Source organism: Aricia agestis, chromosome 17 (genome assembly GCF_905147365.1).
Source record: "Aricia agestis chromosome 17, ilAriAges1.1, whole genome shotgun sequence".
In the NCBI taxonomy this organism is placed as follows: Eukaryota; Metazoa; Arthropoda; class Insecta; order Lepidoptera; family Lycaenidae; genus Aricia; species Aricia agestis.
In genome coordinates, this window is record NC_056422.1 from 482,765 (window position 1) to 510,413 (window position 27,649).

The 27,649-nt window shown below is 37.0% G+C and overlaps 2 protein-coding genes across 12 annotated transcripts in view; both read left to right on the forward strand.

Moving 5' to 3' along the window:
* Positions 1 to 13,251, forward strand: part of LOC121735701 (stress response protein NST1-like) — a 138,130-nt gene extending 124,879 nt beyond the window's left edge. For all 6 annotated transcript variants that reach the window (XM_042126604.1, XM_042126605.1, XM_042126606.1 and 3 more), the window contains one exon: positions 11,767 to 13,251. In XM_042126604.1, coding sequence (XP_041982538.1) covers positions 11,767 to 12,384 — 618 coding nt within the window. In that variant the 3' untranslated portion in view covers positions 12,385 to 13,251. The remainder of the gene's footprint in view (positions 1 to 11,766) is intronic.
* Positions 181 to 27,649, forward strand: LOC121735703 (nucleolar protein dao-5-like). 6 transcript variants are annotated; one of them, XM_042126616.1, is made up of 5 exons: positions 24,597 to 24,662; positions 24,963 to 25,022; positions 25,102 to 25,297; positions 26,367 to 26,441; positions 26,876 to 27,649. In XM_042126616.1, the coding sequence occupies exons 2-5, from the start codon at positions 25,009 to 25,011 to the stop codon at positions 27,491 to 27,493; spliced, it is 903 nt and encodes a 300-aa protein (XP_041982550.1). In that variant the 5' UTR covers positions 24,597 to 24,662; positions 24,963 to 25,008; the 3' UTR covers positions 27,494 to 27,649. The 6 variants fall into 6 exon arrangements, with proteins under 6 accessions (XP_041982547.1, XP_041982545.1, XP_041982544.1 ...); XM_042126610.1 differs by lacking the exon at positions 24,963 to 25,022 and having other exon boundaries at positions 24,378 to 24,662; XM_042126614.1 differs by having other exon boundaries at positions 24,963 to 25,297.

The following is a 27,649-nucleotide window of genomic DNA, read 5'->3' on the forward strand; positions in this document are numbered from 1 at the left end:
TAGGGTCAGCGCAGACAGAGAGGAGCGCAGCGGAGAGGATTTTTTAACGCACTTAAAAATAAACTTTAAAATTATCACAGTAAGTGCATAAATGCTTGAACCGTACAAGAAGTGATCGCGCGTCCTCGAGGATACGTGGGAATCCCTTATCGCACTTGAGTGTCATAATTTTAAAGTTTATTTTCAAGTGCGTTAGTAAAATTCTCTCCGCTGCGCTCCATTCTGTATGCGCTGGCCTTTAGGGTCAATTTATAAGAGCGCAGAGTCGAAGCGAAGCGATTTCCCAAAAAACTGAACACAGAAAATGCAACCTTAACTCCAGAACGCATACATTACTTCTGCGAGGCCAATCAGCGTTGGCAGGTCGCATTCACGCGAATTCGCGCGGATGCGCGCGCCTTTTTAAATTCTCAGAAGTAATAAAGTGGGTTAACGCTTTTGAGTTAAGGTTAAATTTGTTATGTTCAGTTTTAATAATTCGCTTCGATGCGCTTCGACTCTGCGCTAGTATAAATTGACCCTTATTCGGCTCGCGATTCGTGCGAGTGTTAAGAGGATACACCAGGGGCGAGAGAAATTGAAAATAGGTATTTGAAAATGTATTGCTGTCTCACCAATCTCAAGTCTCCCACCGCAGAGCGCGATAGAGACAACACGACAAAAGTTCTAATAAAAGAACAGAAAATCTTCGATTCGTTGTCCGCTGATTCCTGCTCCAAAACTTAACCGATTTAAGTAATTTTTTCATTAAGAATTAAAGCAAGGCTTGAGCTGTGTTCCTATGTTTTATTTTTTTTCTATATTCTAGCCAGTTTTGTTTTCTGGGTGTTTGAACACAGAGGAAAATCTGGCCATTTTTTTGGGTTTTTGGACGTTCTTATCTTTTTTAATAATTAAATTATGAAAAAAAAGAAAACATAGGGACATGCTAATAGTGGCCATAGATGTTCAGGAAAAAAAATCATAACTCTACCGGCATTATCCAGGGAGGAAACAGGGGACAGCGTTTGTATGGAAAAAGGCGGTGTAGAATCCTCTTAAATGCGGTAATCGGTTACATATAGGGTTGCCAGGTGAGTCGCGAAAAATACCGGACAAACCCAAAGTCCAAACGGGGGGTGGGGTTGTTGGAAGGTCGCCATTATATACTATAACTTACTTCACGAAATAAAGGTAAGGTAGGAGCTTCTAAAAAAATTTAAATCACCTAAAACTAGGTACCAGTAACACCTACTTTCCTCAAAATACCGGGCAGTGTCCTGTCCGGTATGACCGTTTATTTTTTACCGGACAGGCCTCGAAAATACCGGACTCTACGCTTAAAAACCGGACATCTGGCAACCCTAGTTACATAACGTCGTTTGACGGTTTAGTTCACGAGTGCGGATGAGCGGCGTTGCCACACCGCTTCATCGGTCGGTGCGAGTTGCGACGTTGCCGGTCCAGTACCTACATACAGGACACTGGACAAACGACGCGCACCACACATAAATGGTTTTGCACAGATACAAAGAGTTGCCGGCTTCGTTTAGTATCGACCAGTATTTGGAGCCGTTCGTTTTTGTCTCGTTTTTTTATTCAAGACGTACGCGGTAGGAAAATGTCGACCTGTTCTATAAAATTTTGTGGAAAGAATTCCAGAAAGTCAAACTTTACAAAAGATGGTATCACATTTCATCGGTAAATTGAATTAAAAAAAAAATCTATTTGCGCCGCAGTTCAACTTACGCTGGTTGGTAATCTTATGCTGCATTTCCATGCTTGCCAAGGTTTGCCCCGCTTGCCAAGCATCCCACAAGGCACAAGCGTCCAAAAATCTCGCTTGGCATTTGGAAGTTGTTTACACGCTTGTGAATGAGAATGAGAGTGTATTACGTACATCTAAGCATGGCGGACAGGGACACCGAACTTGTGTCGGCTATTACGTTTGGTAACCTACTGTTAGTTAAAATATAAGCAAAGTAATACAAAAGCAAGGAAAGCCGAACGACCACGAAGATGGTGGATAATAAAGATTCACTCTCGACGAAGACGACGATAAACTGTCTTCGCTCGACCAGCCACCCATTTTTAAGTCAGAAATAGACGTGCATTCGTCGCAAGATCACAGCGGTTACTAAGCGCGCGCCAACGTGAGAACGCGTCACAAGCGCTTGCCGAAAGCGCCCTTTGATCTGTGTCCAATGCCGCCTCCCCGCCAACGTGCTTGTTAGTAATCCACACGCTTGCGACAAGTGTCCTTTGATGCTAGCACCATCGCGCGGCAAGCTCGCAAGCGCGCCGACCAACGTTCAAATACCTACCGCCAGTACGCCAACGTCGTTTTACACATTGGGCCAGTGGCTGGGCCAGCGCGCTTGCCAACACGTTTGCCTATGTGGAGTGCCAGCACAAAAACCGATCTATATATTAATATGGCCTTCAGCGGTATCAGGCTGACGTTACATTCACAGTTCGGAAGGAATCTTAAGATGATATTGCGTGACACATTATAATTGACAATAGTAGGGATGTTACCTAACAAAAATTTATCGATAATTTAAAAATATCGAATCACTTCGTAAAGGAATTGCAATCGAAATTATCGATTTCGTACTGACATTTCAGTGGAGCCGGCGATTTAAGATGGCCGCCCTTTTTTATCGATTTGATTTCGATTCAACAGTGTCAATCTCTATTGACATAGGTTCCGTTTCATGCATCTGACATTTTTCAAATCTTTTCGTAAAAATTATTAAATACTCCTATTTCACAGTTAATAATATAATTTTATATTAATAAGTTAGCATTTAGAAACTTTTCATTTTTATTCATTTATAATTTTAGGAAACATTTGTTTTTATAGATGGAATATAATTTATTAAGTACATTTTTTTTGTTTACTTGTAAAAAAATCCCGTAGCAAGGAACATGAGAACTGTCACCCATATCATCATAAAATGCACAAACTATAATAAGTACGCAAGCGAAAAACTATGTATTCCTTTTGACGAAAAATGGGGAAACGTAGGTGAATGAAATTTTGCACAGTTATTGTTTATATGGTGAAGGAGTGCATCGAGCTAATATTATTTTGAAATTATGCTTTTATCATACATTTTTTAACAAATAAAACATTACACACACTACAACACAGTCATAGTAAAAGGAGGGGAAGTAGGATAACTCCGGCCCAATCCGCGATATAATTACCTACTGTCTTAGGGTTGTCAATTTTAGGCGGCGCGGAGGCGCGGCGGGTTGGTGTGGGAGCGGCCGTCCGCGCTTAGTTCGCGCCACGGAATATAATATAACACTAAGGGGAAGGGCATGTGGGCGTGGCCTGCGTGCCATAGTTATGTCCTCCTGGACATAACTCACTCGCTTCGCGGTCGTTGATGTCTCGTGACGTGCGCTGCCGGTGATTCTGATACGCGTGTTTTGTTAAAAAAACCCTCAATAATGACTCGTTGTTCCATCCTTGAGTGCAAAAACAATAGTGGTAGTGGTTTACTTCGATCAGGTGTTTCTTTTCATCGGTAAGTCGTTATTTACTTTTTATTAATTAAAAAATATTTTAGAATTATCTCCATCCATTTAAACCATCAGTGTTAAATTAATAATCTTACGTTTGTACATTGTAATAAAGTCCAAAATTGTCTGACGCCTTGTCCGCTAGAATTAGAAATGGCGTCACCTACGAATAATAAAAACTAAGGAAGAGTAACTCCGTCAAAAAACATGCTCCACAATACTTGTCAAAAAAGTGTACCTTAGGTACACATTTCAATACATTTGCAATATTTAGGTGACCTTGAGCGGTATAAAGGCTGACGTTACATGACAGATCGAATGGAACCAAATTTAAAACGGTAATAGTATGGGAGTTATGTTTCCTTAGTTTTTATTATTCGTAGGGCGTCACGATCGGAACATTAGGGTTGTGACACTGTGATATTATCGATATATCGATTTAATAGTTGTTCACTTATTATAATGTGGACACTTTTAATGGCAAGTTACTGAATTATTTACTCGTTTAATTTATACAACCTATTGATTAATTTGTTTTAGTTTTCCAAAAAATCCGCATGTAAAAGAGAAGTGGATTACTGCGACTGGAAGGGTCAATTGGAAGCCCACGAAATCGAACTGCATTTGTTCGGATCATTTTGCAGAAAATGAAATCCTCATAACAAAAAAAGGATACAGATATTTAGATCGCAATGTAGTTCCTACGAAAAAAATTATGTTTTATCAAGTAAGTATTCACACACTACACAATTTTTGGTTGTTGATTAACTGAATAATTTTCACTAGCTGTGCCCCGCGGTGTTACCCGTGGAATATTATATATTAAAAATATATTATTTATTTTACATTTTAAAAGATAAATTTTCAACTTTGTGGTAAAAAGTGACCCCGTGCGAATTTCTTACGCCGGTTCTTCTCGCACGGCTGGTTCCCGAACCGGTGGTAGGTCAACATGACAGACATTCAATTTACTTAGAAATAAATGATTTTATTTTATTTACTAATAGGGGACAATAAATTGTGAAATTTTGGCGCAGTCCATCCATTTTTATATTACAAGATGCAGTTACTTCAAACTCTTTAAAAAAAAGGATTCTAGAGGAACCAAGAAAAATTAGAAAATTGTATTTGTGCTGCAGAAGCGAGCTATACGATCTATTTATAAAATGTCGTCCTTTGAATCTATCAGTGAAAAGATTAAAGAAATAAGAATTCTGACCGTAATCTCTCAATATATTTTGGACAATGTGTTATACGTGAGAAAAAATGTAAATAATTTTAAAACGAAAAGTGATATTCACTGCAGGAACACTAGGCATAAACACAAGCTAGATATACCAATAACCAGGCTGAGCAAAGTAAGCAAATCTTTCAAAGGTATACGATTATTCAATAAAATAAAATAAAGTTCAATTAATAAATTTAAAAAAGTTGTTAAAGAACGTTTGTGTGCAAAAACTTAGTATAAGGTTACTGATTTTCTCAATGATAGCACACCTTGGGATAAATAAGCTGACAGACCAAAGGTCGCTTCTATACAAATGTACCACATTTTTACTTACTTACTTTACTTACATACTTAATGTTGATAAGCTTAAGCTATCATTGTTATTTTCCACCTTTTTGGTAAAAGGTGGACCCGTGCGAGTTTCTTACGCCGGTTCTTCTCGCCAGGTTAGTTCCCGAACCGGTGGTAGGCCTCATGTAGACACGACGTTCTAAAAGTGTTAACTTTGTTAACCTATGTGTTTGGAAATAAAAATATTTGATTTTGATTTAATTTTATAAACTTCATATAGGGTGTGTACGTGTTCCTTGTAGAGAGTTCACTGTGAAAGTAGCAGCGCTGATCGCTTTTTTATTGTATTAGTTTTCTATCACACAAGTGTGATAGAAAACTAATACAATAAAAAAGAAGTAAGTAGGTACCTGATCATCAAGTAAAAATTATTATATTACTAGCTGTTGTCCGCGACTTCGTCCGCGTGGACTTTAGTTTATTGTTGTTCCCGTACATCGATTGAGTCGTTTACGCGCAAATCAGAAAAGTATATTGTGTGGAAACCGCACATTTTTCCGGGACAAAAAACATTCCTTGTCCCAGATTCAAATAAGTATCTCCAATCTTCATGCCAAATTTCATCAAAAAAGATTAAATAGGTAGTTTAGGCGAGAATCATAAAAGTTTATTGTGCGGGAACCGTATATTTTCCGAGATAAAAAGTGTCCCTTGTCCCTTCCCGAGACTGAAAATATTTCCATACCAAATTTCATCAAAATAGATTGAATAGTTTTAGACTTTAGGCGATAATCATAAGAGTTTATTGTGCGGGAACCGTACATTTTCCTGGACAAAATTAGTATTCCTTGTCCCTTCCCGAGACTGAAAGTATTTCCGTACCAAATTTCATCAAAATAGATTGAATAGTTTACGCGCAAATCATAAAAGTATATTGTGCAGTAAACGTACATTTTTTCGGGAAAAAATGTATCCTATGTTCTTTTTCGGGACTCAAGGTATCTTTATACTTACCAAATTTCAGCAAAATGGGTCCAGCCGTTTACGCGTGATGTCGTGATCACGCGAAATATAACGTTCCGCGCACATTCGCCCGCGTAAATAAGATATATCACAGACAAATTAGTCCACAAAAAATAGCCCAAGATCAGTCACGTGGTCTACTCTGTGCCAAATAACAGAAAGAATGCTCCAGTAGTTAGTGAGATAAGCCCTTTCAAATAATTTTCCCAGTTTTTTCCTCATTTTCCTCTATTTCTTCGCTCCTATTAGCTAATATTATGCTAAGAGCATGATAAAATATAGCCTATAACCTTTCTCGATAAATGGGCTATCTAACTCTGAAAGAATTTTTCAAATCGGACCAGTAGTTCCTGAGATAAGCGCGTTCAAATAAGCCCTTTCAAAAAATTTCCCCCGTTTTTTCCACACTTTCCTCTATTTCTTCGCTCCCATAAGTATTAGCGTCATAAAATATATCCTATAGCCTTCCTCGATAAATGGAATATCTAACACTGAAAGAATTTTTCAAATCGGACGGAAGTAAAGTGTTAAAGCCGACTGGTTATGCCGAAATTTTGTCCGAGATTGGGCGTTTTCACACTGCGACGATAACGACACGACACGATAGACGATACCACAGAATAGATAAGGGCCACCGCATATATACAATTTCAAGTTGTGCAAGAGCAAGCGAGATGTCACTATCAGTATTCAGTAACACTGCGTGGTAAAAAGAGACGTGTGATACATGACAGCAGAACTCTTTTTTGACGTCCAGTCGGCACGTATCGGCACGTTGACAATTTAATCTCATAGAATTTATGTTCAATCATGCTTGGCTTGAGTAAGTGTGTACGTACACATATTTTTATACACAGAGCCCATAGACGGCCGGCAGCCCCGAATCACATAATAAAAAAAAAATATTAGTATGGAAGTATGGATAATGGATATGGATTATCACCTTTTATCTGGATTTTTTCATTAAAATTTATCTGGATAATATCGAAGTTTAACATGCAAGGTATGATCAATGATGTTTTCCTAATTTTAATCTGTCACTTAGTATTGTGACACTACGCAATTTAGTTTGTACGATGGTCGGCCAAATTGAAATTGTATATGTGCGGTGGCCCTTAGGTTCCGTGGTATCGTCTATCGTGTCGTGTGTCGTGTCGTTATCGTCGCAGTGTGAAAACGCCCATTTTGTTGTGTGCCGTGTGGCGACGCATTGATACTATGGCGTACACATACAAGCCGCGCGCGGTGCCTTTGTATGAAGATAACTTACTTCCCCTCCTTTTACTATGACACAGTCAACACACACACTAGGAACGATGACAGATTTTTGAGTGACAAGCCTATACATACGAATTATAATACCTACTCTTTTATTTATGGTTGAAGTCTGTTGACAACAAATTGACGAATTGAAAATGGATTATAGTTTTTTTATTGAATCTAAGATAAAAGCTAAGATACTAGTAGATAATGCTTACACGGCCAGTCTGAGATCAGCAGATTGGGCGATCTCTAGTCAAATTTAGAATGGTAATAATATGGCCCATAAATGGGAGTTAAGTTTCCTTAGTTTTATTATTCGTAGCCATAAGTACCTACATACTCAGCCCTAAATCTAAAAACCGCAATTTTAAACTTAAGACGCGGCAAAATACTCGATTTAATCAAAGACTTCTTTCTACATAATATTTAAACTGAGGTAGACGAGGCACCAATTGTTCCGCCGTTCCAACGGAGCTAATTCACACCCGAGTCCGACATACCGTTGCCGGTTGCAGTCAGTGTTCACTGGCGCGCTGTACGCGACGGTCGTATGCCAAACTGCAAAAAGTGGCATTTTAAGTGTAATAGGGGCTGTATTACACTTATATATTACTGAACGTGTTTAAAGTGTCAATTCGTAACACATGTTGATTTTACCGTAAGTATAGACAATTATAATTTTAGTTTTTAATAATTTTAAGACATTAGTCATTACTGTTTATTTCTTAAACCTAGGAAGCCCCAAACTCAATTCTACGCAAGGTCAGAACGTATGTACGGTTAACAAGCAAATTTTTTAAAACAAACTTTGTTTTATTTTCAGATACTAGTTATTAATATAATCAAAGGGCAAAATGCCATCTTGTGTTATAAGATTTTGTAAAAATTATACAAATAAATCAAAAAGATCTTCAGGGATTACCTTTCACAGGTAAAGTTATAATAGTTGTTCACAATATTATAGATGAATAATTTTACCCGACTACCAGCAAAGTAAAAGTAACAGTTATGTTTCTCACAAGCTATGTATGTATGTATATATTATGTATGTTGTATGTATATATTTTTAATTTGCTTTCAATTGTTATGACTTATAAAAAAACATACAATCGATTTTATTAACTATGCAATGATGCTGTTAGATGGTTGTATTATAATTATTTCGTGTGCTATAGGTTTCCTCAAGATAAACTACGGGAGCAAAAATGGGTTGAATTTGTCAGACTAGAGCGATCTGAAATGAATTGGATACCCAACGCTTACAGTCGAATTTGCTCAGATCATTTTGCGAAGGAAACGTTTTATACGACAAAAAAAGGTTTTCGAAAATTAAATAAAAATGCCCTACCCTGTGGAAAGGTAACATAAATTGAAAGTCGGTCTTTGTATAAATTAATTTATTCATTTAGAAATAAATTCTAGTTAATTGTAACGAAGCCGTTCTATATAAATTATAGATATCCTAAAACGCATTTAACTGTAGTTTAAGTTTAATTAATATTATTATTAAAAACATTATACTAAATAACGAATTTTTTTCTTATTTTGTAATAGACTTTTTTGCAGTCAGTACTAGCGGGCGACAGTATTTCGGGGAATCGCTTGCATTCGGTATGACCGAATACCATACATAGGCCATCCTTGTCAGTTGTCGCTCTTGTTACAAAATAATATTGGCATCTCGCACTTGACTACGTAGATACATTTAGTTTGTGTGTGTAATGTTTTGAGTGTATCTATATCTATACTAATATTATAATTGGGAAGAGTTTGTTTGTTTGTTTGTTTGAACGCGCTAATCTCAGGAACTACTGATCTGATTTGAAAAATTATTTCAGTGTTAGATAGCCCATCTATCGAGGAAGGCTATAGGCTATATTTTATCGCGCTAAGACTAATAGGAGCGAAGAAATAGAGGAAAGTGTGAAAAAAACGGGAGAAATTATTTGAAATAGCTTATTTGAACGCGCTAATCTCAGGAACTACTGGTCCGATTTGAAAAATTCGTTCAGTGTTATATAGCCCATTTATCGAGGAAGGCTATAAGCTATATTTTATCACGCTAAGACTAAAAGGAGCGAAGAAATAGAGGAAAATGTGGAAAAAAACGGGGGAAATTATTTGAAAGGGCTTATCTCACGAAGTACTGGAGCAATTTTTCTGTTATTTGGCACAGATAAGAAGAAGACCACGTGAAGGATCATAGGCAATTTTTTGTGGACTAATTTGTCTGTGAAATATCTAATTTACGCGGGCGAAGTTATGCTGCGCGGTACGTTATATTTCGCGTGGTCACGACATCACGTGCAAACGGCTGGACCCATTTTGCTGAAATTTGGTATAAAGACACTTTGAGTCCCGAAAAAGAACATAGGATACATTTTGTACCGGAAAAATGTACGTTTACTGCACAATATACTTTTATGATTTGCGCGTAAACTATTCAATCTATTTTGATGGAATTTGGTATGGAGATACTTTGAGTGCCGGGAAAGGACAAGGAATACTAATTTTGTCCCGGAAAATGTACGGTTCCCGCACAATAAACTTTTATGATTATCGCCTAAACTATTCAATCTATTTTGATTTAATTTGGTATGGCAATACTTTCAATCTCGGGAAAGGACAAGGGATACTTTTTATACCGGAAAATATACGGTTCCCGCACAATAAACTTTTATGATTCTCGCCTAAACTATTTAATCTATTTTGATGAAATTTGGCATGGAGGTTGGAGATGCCAATTTGAATCTGGTACAAGGAATGTTTTTTGTCCCGGAAAAATGTGCGGTTCCCATCCAATATACTTTTCTGATTTGCGCGTAAACGACTCAATCGATGTGCGGGAACAACTATAAACTAAAGTCCACGCGGACGAAGTCGCGGGCAACAGCTAATATATAATATTAATACGCAAGCGCAAAACTTTTTATCCCTTTTGACGAAAAATGGGGAAATGTAGGTGAATGAAATTTTGCACAGTTATAGTTAATATAGTAAAGGAGTACATCGAGCTAATATTATTTTGAAATTATGCTTTTATCATACATTTTTTTAACAAATAAAACATTACACACACTGCAACACACACACTAGGAAAGATGACAGATTTTTGAATGACAAGCCTATACATACGAATTGTAATCTTTTATTTCTGGTTGAAGTCTGTTGATAACAATTTGACAAATTAAAAATGGATTATAGTTGTTTTTATTGAATCTGAGATACTATTAGACAATGCTTACACGGCCAGTCTGAGAGTAGCCGAGTCCCAGAGACAAGAGTTGAAAGAAAATATGTTAAAGCCAATATTTTTTTTACAAAATATAGGTAGTAGTCCTAATGTCGTTGAAACTAAGGTCGAATTTCGACCATTGGGCGAACTCTAGTTGTTTTAACTTTTAGGATTGCTTTTCAAATGACATTTCATAGAGTACCTACACCACGTCCACCTCAGTTTAAATAGAAGTCTTTGCTCGGGGACATTTTTATACGCAGCTTGTAGTTAATGGATAGTGTGTGCATTGTTTCAGATAAATTTATTAACTTATTAAGCTGTTGAAAATTTTTGTTTTTCAGGCACTACGACCGGTAACTTTAAAAATCGACAATACAAATGAAACATCTGCGGCTGATGCTGAACTAGCTAGAGAAGTAATTACATGGAAACATATACTTTATAATCAATATAATTGATCGTTCTGATGATATTGATTTACTATTTATTATTTCGTCTTCTGTATCTTAGCTCAACTATTTAACTTTTGTATTTATGCTTACACAGAACCACTTCAGTGTGGCTTACATACTCTGCATGCCGGAAATAAATCGTACATACTTACTATATTTTATATTTATTTCAGGCATGTAGACCCACAATACAAATTACAAATGCCTACAGAATAACGTACAGTGCTCCCAAATAAAAGTGATAATGCGCATAGAAATTTTCGTAATTTTTCAGCAACGGTCGTATTTCTCGAGTGTCGGAAGACGTCGCTGCAAGCGCTGTTTTAAACTTAACTTTAAGAAAAACAGCGCTTTGCAGCGACGAAGAGGTGCCTGACGTTGCTTGGACGTTATCATGGTAACGCCGCAATGGCTTCCCGGTGAGTTATAATGGCACGCCACCGGCTATATGATATTTACTTCTATTTCCTTTGAATAAGGTGCAAAATGCAAGTGCATGGTTTGGTGCTCTTACGTTTCATAGATTCGGGTGTTTTCGTGATTACGACAATGAGCGAAGATTTCCTTGAGCATTATTAATTTGGGAGTACTGTATATATTTTTATAATAAGACATTTACTACTACCGTCAATTCTCTATGTCCATTATCGTGTCTAATAAACAAATAATTTACATATAAAAATTGTTTTATCATTATACCTCACTCGTTCTGCCACCGTTATCACTGATCGGTCGTTAAACTCCTAAGTATTTTCCAGAACGACTCGTCTGATGGCGATCAAGATATGGAAGACGACGATGAGCGGTTCGGTGCCATAATAGCTGCCGAGCTCCGGAGCATCGACGACCCAGAGGAAAAAGAGACCGTCATAGCCGCTATAAAGAAAGTCCTACACGAGTCCAGGGTGAGAAGACGGCAGAAGAAGCAGATTGAGATTAAACTTCAGCCCGAAACGCAATCTAAACCCGTCGTGTCGGTTCCCCGGCCGATCGACGACAGAACAGAGGAGGAGAAAGCGGTATCCTCCATAAAGAGTGAGCCGGACGAACCGATAGATGACGAGATTACTCCCACCGATGAATCTATTCCGAACCTGGACTGCCAACCCGAAACCCCAATCCCGATGCCAGTGGACGACAGAACGGAGGAACAAATAGCTGTTGACGCGATCAAAGAGGAGCCCGTAGATCCTTCGTACCTCGGCGACTCTTCTAGTACCTTTAGTCATCCTGAACCCGATCCGTTATGTGACCCAGCAGCCCGTCAGCCTATAACAGATATAACAGAAGCAGATGCAGCCGTAGCCGCCATCAAACAAGAGCCGGTGGAAACTTACGAAATAACAATATCAGATGTCAACATGGGCGATGTTTAGACGAATGCTGCCGGCTCGATATGTGGGTCGCGATCTGGAGCCTTAAACCAAGTTCTCGCCGCGATAATCGACAACGATGTTCGTAAAAAGAGTGAAATACGCCATAAAGGTCGCAAATTGACATTGAACGATGCTGGTGTCGACTTGTCGAGTCTCGCGCATATTATTGTGCGCTATTAATAACAACATTTCAAGCTTACGCTAATGCATATTGCTGTCATCGTCTGTCAAGTGGCTTTACCATCGTATCGGACGAAGACAACAACGTGGATTAGCGTAGAGGTAATATTTTTGTCAATATCGGCGATTATGTTGTACTAACGTCGTCGTGTTTGAAAATAACGTCTTGGTTTAGTGCTCAGGATTAGTAAGAACCATCGAAGAAGTTGATTCATAGGTAGATGCCGGACGTACGTCATTTGGTATATGTCGATTTAATATTAGTCGTGACCTGTCGATTGGGTTACATATAAAGGGAACGAATTATGTAGGTCTGTGATCTGCCTATAAATCAACTTCTCTCATAGTACATTGTACGATAGGGACATATCGAGGGTGTAGAATTCGCCTTAAATAGACGAGTAAGAAACCACGTATATTTCCCGGTGGGATGGAAAGCTCACTTGAAGAAGTAACAAGGACTTTATGAAAATTGCCATGTTATAACTTATAACGCTTATTGTGACAAAAGGTCCGTAAAGACCTTGAAATTAAAATGACTAGTATCCTCGCAAGAATAATAATTTCTTTCAAGGACATTTTTGCTCAGGCAAAGCACTGTTATTAATTCATGACCAACATAGATATTTATCATGTGCAAATAAGCACAATAATAGTTTTTTCACGGCGTCGAAACGTTGACGGAACCCAATTTTTAGTACTTAGTGTTTTATTTTAATGTTTTATGTACTACGAGAAGTATTCGTCCATTTATGTTTATTTCTTTTGAAATGTTCACGTAAATTCTATTCGGGAATAGCGAGCACCACCATGTGTTGTGTAATAATAGAATTCCTCTCCCAGCTGATTGTCGACCGGGAGTCGAACCCGCACTAAAACCCTCGCCCCGTCGCGTTGAGGCGGCTGTTTTGTATCAACATTTTATTACAAGTCGGTTAAATTACATTTCTTTGCTTGACGTTACACCTATATTTTATTTAGTGAGACAGTTTTTTTCGAAGTGTACATAAGTAATTGTTTTATTTTAAGAAATGGATATGTATGAAACTAGCTAGTGACTTCTTGTTGTTTTGATAACCGACCGCAAGATTTTTGATTTTCATTTGAAGATGCTGTACTTATTGGAATTTTTTGGTCAATTTTAAGTTTTTCATGGGCATTGTATCTCTTGTTACTAATAGCAACCTAAAGGTTTCAGAATTTTGAATTTAATTACATATTTAGTTTTTTAAAAGTAAGTAAGTTATACAATTCAATACTGACTTATTGTTTTATTAATTTTTGAAATGTTTCGTGATATTACCATGTAATACCTAAGTTAGGTAGGATTTTCAAATTATAGTTAAGTAATCGTAATTCGTAAGAAACAGGACTAGCATTCAATATTCCTTTGCCCACTGAGATATAAGTACTACGCAGGTACTTATTTCAATGTTTGCTCCTGTCCCGTTCTTTATAATCGCGATACAATATAAAATTTTATAAACCTGTTGTTTTATTTTCATAGACTTTAGCCTCCCGACAACAAAACGTCAACGAAATATAATTTCCAAGAATCCCCGATCGTGGGATTAAACTTAATACTTACTTACTTAATATATAACTTATCAACACTAACAATTAAATTAAAGATTTCTAAAATTAAGAGGTCTTATGCAGTTTATAATACTTCACAATAAGTAATAATTACTCAAGTAACACAATTTAAGTTTCAGCCGTTACACTTTATGACTGTGGAACCCTCGCTAAGTGTAGAAACAACGATGTCACGTACTTAAATCCTTTGAGTAGGTACTTATACATCGTAATCTCCGCTGTAGAGTTTATCACTTTCGACGCAGCCCTCAGCTTATCCCGTACCACAGAATAGGTAAACATATATTAGTAGTACCAACCCGTACCAACATGGTCGTAGCCAGGATTCTATATAGGGCATAGGTCTTTGCTTTCTCTTCCTTCGTAAAAGACCTAAAAACTTTGACTTAAAAGCTTGTCAACTAGACTGTATGTTTTATTCAAACAAGAACCTGTTTTATGTAGGTACTTACTTAAGTAATTTAATGAAAATAGAATACATTTTTGGCACCTTAACTGACTCACCTAGATAATCTGCACTCTGCAGAATACCTGGTTTATCTGCAGTCTAACCGGTTTACGCACATTAACGGTAACATAATATTATACTCTACGCGACCCGTACTTACTTAATTGGCCATAAAGTGCCTTTTTTGCCTCCTGTGGGTTCTATTGATCAATGGTGTAGCAACATGTCAATGAAGAAAGTGGCTGGCAGCAGATGCATGAGGGCTGCCCAAGATCGAGATGGTTGGCGCTCATTGGGGGACGGCAATAGGCTGATGATGAAGGAAATATATTGATGGTGCAGACTGCAGGGTTTGACTACATGTTTTGCCTAATAATTTGAAGTAATAATGCTGTACATAAGCCGCTTACAATGTAGGTAAGTACATAGTATTTTTTAGAAAAAAGTACTTACAATCACTGACACCGTATGTAGTAGTACTTACTACCTCAGTGCTTACAATTAAGAGCCCATATGACCCTAACTTGACTACATACTTTAACCTAGATCTCAAAATCTGTAAGGTCTATAAAACTGATTTTTTGACACAAGTAACTTCAGTTCATAAAGATTAAATGCTCAAGACGAAAACACGATTACTCAAAAAATGCTCGATAGTTTCTTTTTTACAAAAAACCTTGTTTTAGACACATTTTTGCTTGGATCTTCGAAGTTTGCTGTCTTTTCTTTAATATTTTTTAATATCTAAAAAGGTATTGATAAAACCTAAATTTGCTCAAAACACTTTTTTCATAATCATTATAGTTCGTCTTTTATTCAAGTAAAACTAACTCGGCGATGATTCCGCGCCGTCCTTTTTCACCTGGCATATGAAAGACGGGCGTGAGTGTGAGGAGAGAAGGACGATGTTTGATTTTTAGAGTCAGGTGAGCTCTTAAGAAGCTTTTATTTCCTACCAAAAACAACGTAGGTTAAGGTATTTTCCATCTACTTATATCCAGAAGTTTATTTACTATATATTTTCATATTAAATTAAAACTTTAACTACGGTAGGTACACTTAAAAAGCAACCAAGTTGTTAGACACTCACAGAAAATCATATAAAAAATATTACTTTTCGTTTTGGAATTATGTAAGTATAATAAATAATAATCAAAAGTATGATTTAAGTTTATAAATAGTAGACAGAAGCATCTTTATGAAAGCAGAAAAACGTATGCAAGGAGCTGAGGTCTTCATACAAGTCGACTTCGCAGACCTTGGTTCTCCAACGAGGCCCGCTACAGCAGCTGATCTGGGGATCCTCCTCATCATCGTGGCGAGAAGCCGGCAGTACAGGTTCACCATGTCGACTAGTCCTCAGTTTTAGGAATATAAAAATAAATATTTTTGACTAAGTATATTGGCTAGTTTTTTTTAAATACATTTTTAAAGTTTTCGGACCTATGACGTCATCATCGCAGGCCGGCAGCATTGAATAGGTAGGTACATAAAAATTAAAAAAGAGCATTGTCAAGTATCAACAATGTGTTAAAACTTAAATGAATGCAAGTTATCTTAATTTTGTGAAAACTGTTTCGAGAAGCATACTTACCAAAAGTTCAAAACGTAATGTTGGTCGAGTTTATTGCTAATTTAACGTATGGCTTCCAGTGATGACGTCATTGAAGGTCAAACTAAGGTTAAACATATTTGTTTAAAAATATAAGTAACTACTTAATGGATGTTTTTTGAATTTATATACAGAATAACGATCACTGACCTTATTCTTTGAAATGTTTTTGTAATGGGCACAATTAAAAAAAAATGGACAATCGCCATTAGCACACATTCAACTAAGCCAAGCTCAACTTTATAACAACCAAGCTATAAACCGTATCTTAACAATAAGAAACAAAAATGATAAAAGATAGGACTGCTCATTATACGTAAAAGATATTTTGTGTGGACGAGTTATGACTTATGAGAGGCGTGGGCCGATTGTAGGCGAGTTTTTAATTTTTTATTTGAGTTTTTATATCAGTAAGTAACCTTTACACTTCAAACTATTCATTAAATTAAAGTTAGCAATGCTTAAACGTCTTTGAGTGCTGCTATTACTAGCTATTAATAGCTCAGTTTAAGCTTAAGTTAGGTACTTACTAGTTACTACTTACTAGTAGTACTGTACTACATAAATTACATAATGCACACCAACAAAAACTATTTTTTACAACAATCATATTTCCAGAAGTTTCGAACCTTTTACTACCTAGAAAAGTAATCTAATGGTACAGTATTGCAATATTCCCTACAGTAGTGTAACGAATGTACGTACTTGCGCAGAGCAACGGAGGGGTACCCGCGGGGAAGCGGGCGCGGCGAAGCGGGCCCGCGGGCCGCGCTTACCAACTCGCGGAGTTTGTATTCCTGCGCGCGCAGGGGTGACGTTGGCGCGTCGTTGTCTACGAGTTTTGTGTTTTAAAAAGTCTTATCTTATATAAACAATGGGATATAAGTGTTCAGTGTACGGATGTAAATCTGATGCGAAAAACAAAGGGGATTTAAATTTTCATAGATTTCCCCGCGACGAAAGGTAAGTTTAGTTTTGTTTGTTGTCAGTGTATGCTGTATTAATAGCTATCTTATATATTATATAATTCTCGTGTCACAATGTTAGGCCGCGTACTCCTCCGAAACGGCTTTACTGATTTTAATCAAATTTTATATGCAATATGCATATTCAGTAGGTCTGAGAATCGGCTACTGGGTACTTATTATATTGGTGCATATTTGTTGAATAAATAATAGTAAATTATTACAACTCGAGACTGACAACGACCATTGTTTGTGCGACGGGATAGCGATGGACGTTGCCATGGTGACATACTTATTTAGTCAATTCAATAAAATTATTACGAAAATCGAAATAGGTACTTTATAAATTATAAGGCAATAAGTAGGTACTTACTACGTTTGCCGCGACAGCTAGTAATTTATAAATATTGTCCTTTGATTAACTGTTTTATAAAGATATAAAAATTTATAAGAGGTCTACAAAAAACCCCGGCCAAGTGCAAAACGGACTCGCGCACAAAGGGTTCCAACCTCCAACTTCCGTAGAATCCATTATGTATACAGTAACAAAAATAAGTGATAATACTTTAGGGTGTGTACGTGTTCCTTATAGAGAGTTCTTTGTGAAAGTAGCAGCGCTGAAAGACTAATTTTTTTTTTACTTTTGTATGGGGAAACTCGTGACGCTCGGTCTCTTGCCCATACAAAAGTGAAAAAAAATTTCGTCTTTCAGCGCTGCCACTTTCACAGTGAACTCTCTACAATGAACACGGACACAGCCTAAAGTATTACTTATTTTTGTTAAGTACATACTTAATGGATAGTACGGAAGTTGGAACCCTTTGTGCGCGAGTCCGTTTTGCATTTTTACGTATTAATATTATCTATTAGCATTAACTTCTTAATCGCAACCAAGTAATTCAAGATAGAAATTAAAAATAATTAGGTACGGTACCCTATTAGTTGTTACATACTTAGTACCTACCTAGCTAGGTACACAAGGCCACACATCAAGTGTAATATTTTGAGCTTTGGACCGCTCTTACCGCGCACGTAATAAGAGCGAGTTTTGTAACACCTGATGTGTGGCCTACCGTACCTACCAATTGTGTGATTAATTATTATTGGATATTTTGCATTCCAGGCGCCAATCCTGGATAAATGCTTGCCAAAGACCTGATTTAAACGATAAGAGCATCGAACAATTATATAACAAGTTCGTATGTAGTTCGCACTTTGAACGATGGATGTATATGAACAAAAAATTGAAAGACTCTGCTGTTCCCTTATTAAACTTACCGTCTGCTTCATTATATCCCATGAGCACACAAACCGAGGATCCAAAAATAGAGATTATAAAAGATTCAACTACCAGAGGCGTTCAACAAGAGGTCGACGTTGCTACAGCAGGCGTATGTAACGCTGTAATTCCCAGTAGTACCGGCGCATCGCAAAAAAAATTAACAGACCATACTCCAAGGAAGAGAGAACTTGGAATACAAGTCACAAGTTGTACCAAGAAGTTGAAATTGATAGAAGATTCTAAGTCAGCGGACATGACTCGTGAACAGTTTTTTCAAGGATGTGACAAGTTCTCACCTAACGTAAGTAAAATAATTAAAGCACATACCAATTTAAAACCTTCTTCTAAAAGTAACAGATTTTCTAAAGAATTTAAATTATTTCGCTTAAATCTTTATAATGCCAATCCAAATGCGTATAAGTTTTTGCCCAAAAACCTTATGTTCGCCCTCTAAACGTACTTTGATGACATTGACCATACCTGTTGGCACGAAAATTAGGAGCATGTCAAGGGTTTTTTGGCTCGGGCAATAAAACACTGCGGCCTGCACCTTATGAAAGTTCGAAATATTCACTTTTTGTTTACATACGCAGAGATAAAATAATACTGTGTACCCGAAATTGATGATATTCAAAGCTCATATGCAGCTAGTTACGCTGTTACAATAATGCTGCGAGGTATACTTAATAGGTAATTGGAAACAAGTAATAGGGTATGCTTTACTAACAAGTAGTAAAATCGATGAACAATTGGAGGAATGAATAATAAACAAATATTAAATATGGTAAGTAAAACAATTATTTGATTTGGGCTTTAATAGGGCTACTGTGATTTTGTAAAGTTTACCAATTCGAAAGGGATATAGAAAGAAACTCCATATTTTGATAATAAGTACTTAAATGGAAGAAAATTTATCATAATGTTATCTTTGATGTTCCTCATCAAATAAAGTGCCTGAGGAACAATTTGATGAAATTAGACAAATAAAAAGGTTTTTAGTGTGCTCCCAAATTAACCGATTCCTTCATCACATTTTTTAAAACTTTCAGTAGTGGCGGCATACAATTTTCTCGTGACATGTTAGCCGTGTGACGTGTCATACGCCATAGCAGTATATAGATGACTCGGCTCTATCACCAAACATTTCAAAAACAAAAAGCAAGTGCTTAGCAACTCTGTAAGCAGCAGTGGAGACTTACACCAAAGTTGGTACTCTTAAAGAACGTTAAGGAAAAAAAGAGATACTCTTAAAGAAAGTTAAGGAAGAAGGTACTTGAATAAAAGACGAACTATTATCATGATTATGAAAAAGGTTTTTTGAGCAAATTTAGGTTTTATCAATGCCTTTTTAGATATTGAAAATATTAAAGGAAAGACAGCAAACTTCGAAGATCCACCCAAAAATGTGTCTAAAACAAGGTTTTTTGTAAAAAAGAAACTATCGAGCATTTTTCAGTACTTAATCGTGTTTTCGTCTTGAGCATTCAATCTTCATGAACTGAAGTTACTTGACAGGTGTAAAAAATCAGTTTTCTAATGGTTTTCTAGACCTTACAGATTTTGAGATCTAGGTTTAAGTATGTAGTCAAGTTAGGGTCAGCCGTCAGGTGCTATCTTAAGGTTTTAAGGAAGCAACTCGAACGAGATCTAAAGTCTCGGTGCGTCACTGCGAAAGGAAAATACGAATACTTCTGGTAATGCCAATTTGACAGATCGTGCAAATTAGCTTACGTTACGCAGCGAACGTGTTAACGAAACAATCCAACAGTGGAGTATACTCCACTCGGGCTAACTTCATTGACTCCCTGTCAAAAACTTGTCATATCCCATATAAACCGCGATTGACAATGAAGTGTCAGATATTGTTTATCGTGGTTTTAAAGTAAAAGCACTAATGGCAGACGCTTTAAGGAAACATAAAATATTTGGATGTTATAAAATATATATTTATGAAAATAGAGGATTGATAACTTCTTCCATGTCTTCAGTAACTCTTACAAAATAAAACTATTATAATTATTCCTATTATTAGGTATTTATTTGCCGTTTTTTTTAAGATTTCATTTACTTCATCATAGTAACTACATGTATATGAAATATTATCCACGTTGTCTTCAGATTCTATCCATTCTTCTTCCATGCTGAAACTATCTTTCCTCTTATTTTTATTTTTCATATTTTTTTCCTAGTAAATTTATTTTCAGTCTTTAGTCTCCATGCTTCTCTTGCCTCTTCTTTCTTTTCTCAGCTCTCCTTTTACTGCTAAAAAACTAAAGCAATCGATTTTTAGATCAGTACAAGGTCTAATATGTCCATTTTTAGGTACAGTAGTTCTAATTTGTTAGTTTGTTAATAGAATTATATTTTCAGAATATAGTGGTTATATTTGCAGTAGAATAAACTACAAAATAACTTCAGTATGTATTGCAAAACTAATAGATGAGATCCATGTCATCTATTAGGTTTTTTACATTTTCAAGAACTAATAGTAGACATCCTTTATATTGTTAGGGAAAATGGAAAAAAATCATAAATAAACATTAATTAGTGTATACAACATGACCATTAATCCAATGAAATCAATAGTAATTACAAAAAATCAAATAAATGTATTCAAAACATACGTGCAAAATTTCGCCTTCCTTAACCTGTTTGCTAAGAAACTGCCGAGCGCGTGTTGACGCGGTCACATTATTTACGAAAACTGATCCCATTTTAAAATTTTGTTCCCGAAGGCGTCCCAAATATATTTTTTCACATCAACAGATAGCTTGAGAAGCTTATAAAATTTATAGTGTTGAGAAAAAATTTGAGTAATTCTTATTTTTATGGTATTTTTCGTCGTAAGTGTCATCTATTAGTTCCGACTTTCCGAGTCTACTATTAGTGCTCTTACCTTATATGGAAAATGACAAGTTTTTGACAGGGAGTCAATGACCGCTAGCGAAAGTTAGCCCGAGTGGAGTATAGAACCCTTTTATGTACCGACATCGAACGGATAGAAGGCAAATAGTATATAAACACGGTCACATTAACTTGACTCATCGCTGGAATGCAAAGCCCCTCCCGCTTCCCCCCGCATTCCTTTCGCCCAGCAAACGTCAGTACGATCAACATCTCTGTTACCGATACACGCGTCATTATTTTCGTTAATTTTCTGTTGCAGTTTTTGGACATTTTGTTAAGTTTTCATTATTGTTTTGTTAAGTTTGGATTATTGTTATTGGTGGACTTATTACTAGTTTTGAACATGGGGAAAGCTATACATAGTGAAGGGAGAAATCTCGTGTTGAAAGTACTGCAGTATTTTGAGCATGAAAAGAAATGTGGGCGCTTATTGTGCACACCTGTGGATCAGGTTGAGAAACGAACCTGTGCAGCAACTGGAATATCCAGAAGTACTCTTACTCGGATAAAAAGAGAGGCTAAAAATGCATGTGTACAACCGCCGCGTTTTTCGCCCGGCGCTAGTCCAAGCACAAGCACGACTCCAAGTAGTAGTACGGCTCCAGATACTACCCCCCGTTTAAGAATATCTGGCAGTCTAATGAGGGAAATAAAGGTATCCACTCTGGGTAGGGTTGCCATCCGTCCGGATTTCCCCGGATTTGTCCTAGTTTAAAGGGCGTCCGGCCGGGTTTTTGAAAAGTGTCCGGTTGAAATCCAGAGAATTTTGATGAGAGAAATTTAACTTTTAAGTCATGCAGCATTGTTGGAAAAGCAAAAATTGGCAAGACGTTATCGTAAATACTGTTTAAGAGGTGTCCGGGGAAATAACCACATTTCAGCCAAATGTCCGGGAATTTTGTCGTGCCTGACCGGCGAAGGGAATTTGGGTGATGGCAACCCTAACTCTGGGTAGAAAGCGTAAACAATCAGCGAAAAAAATTGTCATAGATGAATTTGATATTTGCGCAATCCGTAATAAGTAGGTAACTAATATCAACAACATGTTTTACACGGTAGAAAAGAAATAGGAATAGGTATATATTATTGACGAATATGCTCTTACCTCTGGCTCTCAGTTCTCACAGTCTCGTATTCGGCAAGTCTCGTGTAGTTTTGCCGGGAATGTGGTCTGTGAAGCGGGCTTTACGCACCAAAATAGGTTCCGCCGTTCCAAGTGTCACTTCCAACGGAGCTAATTCACACCCGAGTCCGACATACCGTTGCCGGTTGCAGTCAGTGTTCACTGGCGCGCTGTACGCGACGGTCGTATGCGAAACTGCAAAAAGTGTCATTTTAAGTGATAGGGGCTGTATTTTTATCACTGAACGTTTAAAGGGTCAATTCGTAACACATGTTGATTTTACCGTAAGTATAGACAATTATAATTTTAGTTTTTAATAATTTTAAGTCATTAGTCATTATTGTTTATTTCTTAAACCTAGGAAGCCCCAAACTCAATTCTACGCAAGGTCAGAACGTATGTACGGTTAGCAAGCAAATTTTTAAAACAAACTTCGTTTTATTTTCAGATACTAATTAATGTAATCAAAGGGCAAAATGCCATCTTGTGTTTTAAGATATTGTAAGAATTATACTAAAACAAAAAGATCTTCACGGATTACTTTTCACAGGTAACTATCATAGTTGAATAATTTTTACCCGACTACCAGCAAATCAAAAAGTAAGGGTATAGAGAAATTATTTTATAAATAATATATTTTCCTTAGTCTATGGTAAGGGCTATGTTTTCCACAGGCTATCTATATTATAATATTATAAAGCGGAAGAGTTTGTTAGTTTGTTTGTTTGTTTGAACGCGCTAATCTCAGGAACTACCGGTCCGATTTGAAAAATTCTTTCAGTGTTAGATAGTCCATTTACCAAGGAAGGCTATAGGCTATACTTTATCACGCTAGGACTATAAACAGGAGCGAAGAAATAGAGGAAAATGTTGAAAAAACGGGGAAAATTATTTGAAAATGCTTATTTGAACGCGCTAATCTGAGGAACTACTGGTCCGATTTAAAAAAATCGGACCAGTTATCGAGGAAGGCTATAGGCTATATTTAATCACGCTAAGACTTACAGAAGCGAAGAAATAGAGGAAAATGTGGAAAAAGCGCCCCTGCTTTTTCCACATTTTCCTCGTTCGTTCCTCGTTCGTCTCGTTCGTGAGATAAGCCCTTTCAAAATTATTTGAAAGGGCTTATCTCACCAACTACTAGAGCATTTTTTCTGTTATTTAGATGAGATAAGAAGTAGACCACCTGTCTTTTTTTGTGGATTTTCAATTGTGTTAGTAACGCTAAAACTCGAAAACGGCTGAACGGATTGACCTAATTTTAGTCTTAAAATATTCGTAGAAGTCTAGGGAAGGTTTTAAAGTGACATGAAGTTCACCGGGGCAGCTAGTATTATAATAATAATCTTTCATGTTTTTGGGGATTTTCATATTAAATGTATGTATGTATGTGTGTATGTTTTTATTGGGGTTTTAATTTTATTAACTATGCAATGATGCTGTTTGATGGATGTATTATAATTATTTCGTGTGCTATAGGTTTCCTCAAGATAAACTACGGGAGCAAAAATGGGTTGAATTTGTCAGACTAGAGCGATCTGAAATGAATTGGATACCCAACGCTTACAGTCAAATTTGCTCAGATCATTTTGCGAAGGAAATGTTTTATACAACAAAAAAAGGTTTTCGAAAATTAAATAAAAATGCCCTACCATGTGGAAAGGTAACATAAATTCCCGTCGGTCTTTGCATGGACGTACAGAAAAAGAAGTCTTTGTGTAAATGAATTTATTCATTTAGAAATAAACACTAGTTAATTGTAACGAAGGCGCTCTGTTTAAATTATGTTTACACATTCGTGTTCGTTATTCGCCTCGTGATACGCCTCGCGATTCGTGCGAATGTGTAAATGCGGTATTACAGACTGTAAGATAACGGATACGTCTAGGAGTAATCGTGCGGGGCGTGCGGGGTGAGAGAGGGGCGGTAGCGAGCCCAAGGCCCAACCCAAGCTGCCATACACTCGCTTGGGACACGACAGCCCGGGTTGACGCTTTAATTTGATTGTTTTAAGTGTTTTGCGACAGTATTTCGTTTGAGTTGTATGTAGATTGTAGGTACTTATTTACAATGGTTCGTACTACATGTGTTATGAGAGACTGCATGTCATCATCTCGTATTAATAAGAATTTGAAATTTCATCAGTTTCCACACACTGAAGAAAGGTAAGTACTTACATTATTATTTCGTTACGTTGCTAGATTCTTTCTGCGTAATAAGAATAAGTAAAATGACGCAAATATGGGTATCGTTTCCATGGTTTTCGGGGATGGGGATTACGATTTACGAATATGGAGTAGTGGTCACTGCACGACTTGATTCATCTATAAACAAATTATTAGTAGTATTTTAAAATCATATTTTTTTTATTTAACATTTATTGCACATAAGACACTATTGACACAAAAATTGACATAGAAAGACGACACAAAGGAACTGCTTATTTCAAAAGAAATTTCTTACAGCAGCCCTACGGAGAGAAATGTGATACAAGACATCAGATAAGCCGACATGATATCACAAATGTATAGCGAAGCGAGTTCCACAATCTGACTGCATGGACGGTGAAGGAGTAGGAGAAAAAGTCATATTAATTCATTTCAGATGTAAGATTTGGATTGAAGCATGTGGGAGACCCGATTTAGTTGGAAGAACTCCCGATAGCCTGAAGAACACACACATTTGCAGTTTGCATTTTCAACCATATATTTACGGCAACAAGTCACTGAAGAAAACAGCGCTCCCAGCACTACTTTTGCCTAACAAAGACACACGTTCAATTCATACACAAACCACTGAGGTAATAAGTGCTACGTACTAGAGCCGCTATTGCAAACAAAAGCACTTGAGGCATGAGTGGGGTGGGAGGCGGGGCGGTGATTGCTATATATCAGTTCCGCAGAAGTGACACAGTTTTGTGCCTACACTCAAATGAATGCAGAATCTATCCGTGACGAACTTTTTAGTCCGTGGACTTAGACTTAGACTTAGTAGTCTGTCGTCTGCGCTGCGCCTAAGTGGATAAAATAAAAATTAAAAATTACTCTTTTACATAATTTATAATTATGTATGGATCCATAGTCCACTATACCTTACCTATACTACTATACCTTATTTAAATTACTTACTCAGATATTTTCAAATACAATAATAAAATTATTATAATGTACGCATGTATAATGTACGTAATACCAAAATACAAACTCGTCTACGTGAGTACTTCATTCATCGTCGTCTTATCATAGATCTGTACTCTGCCTACATTCCACTCTGAATCTACTACTCTATGACAATGCAAAATGGCGCGCGTTTTCGCCTAGTACAGTTCGATAGAGCTTTATTTGAACGTGGGTGACATTGACGGGAGCACTGCTGGTAAAGGAGAACTGTCAAACACATGTAAAAAAGTCGGGATGGGAGTCGGGACAAAGCATTGCGTTGCAAGTCTACGTAGTACTTACCTATATCATATTATATGTCAGCAGTCAGTGACACAAACAGACCCCAAAATATGTATGTATTTTGAATGATGTAGTTATGGATTGTACTCAAAAACGTCCGTCCGATTGTACTCAAAATGAAGGCATCAAAAAAATCAAGAGTGATAAAAAAAGTGTATTAGATCATCTAATACACTTTTTATTTAGATGATAGTTCTCAGACTAATCGCAAATTTGTTGTTAAACAATAGGGAATTTTCATTCACCTTGCAACCCTTTACTCACACACACATAAGCTGCCGCCATTATGGTGCTTCAAGTGTTTCTTAACGAAATTCCGTCCGTTCTTTTTTTGTACGTCCATGGTGTGTCCATTATTTGTGAGTTTATTTACTTATATATAAGCTGTTGAATATTTTTGTTTTTCAGGCACTACGACCGGTAACTTTAAAAATCGACAATACAAATGAAACATCTGCGGTTGATGCTGAACTAGCTAGAGAAGTAATTACATGGAAACTTATACTCAATAATCAATATAATTATATCGTCGTCGATCGTTCTGATGATATTGATTCGCGCATTTATTATTCCTTCTTACTGTATCTTGGCTAAATTATTTAACTTTTGTTGTATTTGTGCTTACGCAAAACCACTTCAGTGTGGCGACTATATTTTTGTGAAACTTTCCTAAAGAAAATATGTAAATGTAGAAAATGAAAAAAAAATTTGGTGAATTACAAATACCTTACAGACTAATATACATATTGATTATTCATATAAATAAGACATTTACTACTACCGTCAATTCTCTATGTCCACTAACGTGTCTAATAAACAAAATAATAGTATATTAAAATAATTGTTTTATCATTATACCTCACTCGTTCTGCCACCGTTATCACTGATCGGTCGTTAAACTCCTAAGTATTTTCCAGAACGACTCGTCTGATGGCGATCAAGATATGGAAGACGACGATGAGCGGTTCGGTGCCATAATAGCTGCCGAGCTCCGGAGCATCGACGACCCAGAGGAGAAAGAGACCGTCATAGCCGCTATAAAGAAAGTCCTACACGAGTCCAGGGTGAGAAGACGGCAGAAGAAGCAGACTGAGATTGAATTTAAGCACGAATCGGAACCTAAACCCGTCGTGTCGGTTCCCCGGCCCATCGACGACAGAACAGAGGAGGAGAAAGCGGTATCCTCCATAAAGAGTGAGCCGGACGAACCGATAAACGACGAGATTCCTCCCACCGATGAACCCACTCCAAACCTGGACTGCAAAACCAAAACCCCAATTCCGATGCCAATGGACGACAGGACGGAGGAACAAATAGCTGTTGAGGCGATCAAAGAGGAGCCCGTAGATCCTTCGTACCTCGGCGACTCTTCTAGTGCCTTTAGTCATTCTGAACCCGATCCGTTATGTGACCCAGCAGCCCCGCAGCCTGTAACAGATATAACAGAAGCAGATGCAGCCGTAGCCGCCATCAAACAAGAGCCGGCGGAAACTTACGAGATAAAAATATCAGATGTCAACATGGGCGATGTTTAGATGAATGCTGCCGGCTCGATATGTGAATTATGATCAGTGATCAGCCTTAAACAAAGTTCTCACCGCTACTAATTACAACGATGGTCGTAAAAAGAGTGAAATACGACATAAAGGTTGCAAATTGACATTTAACGATGGTTGTGTCGAGTCTTATAT

Excerpts from the sequence above, each read along its gene's own strand:
- LOC121735703 (XM_042126610.1), top strand. The coding sequence starts at position 24,568 with ATGGTTCGTACTACATGTGTTATGAGAGACTGCATGTCATCATCTCGT. Across the intron at positions 25,298-26,366 it reads TTCATACACAAACCACTGAG|GCACTACGACCGGTAACTTT; the intron begins GTAATAAGTGCT and ends TTTGTTTTTCAG. Across the intron at positions 26,442-26,875 it reads ATGCTGAACTAGCTAGAGAA|AACGACTCGTCTGATGGCGA; the intron begins GTAATTACATGG and ends AGTATTTTCCAG.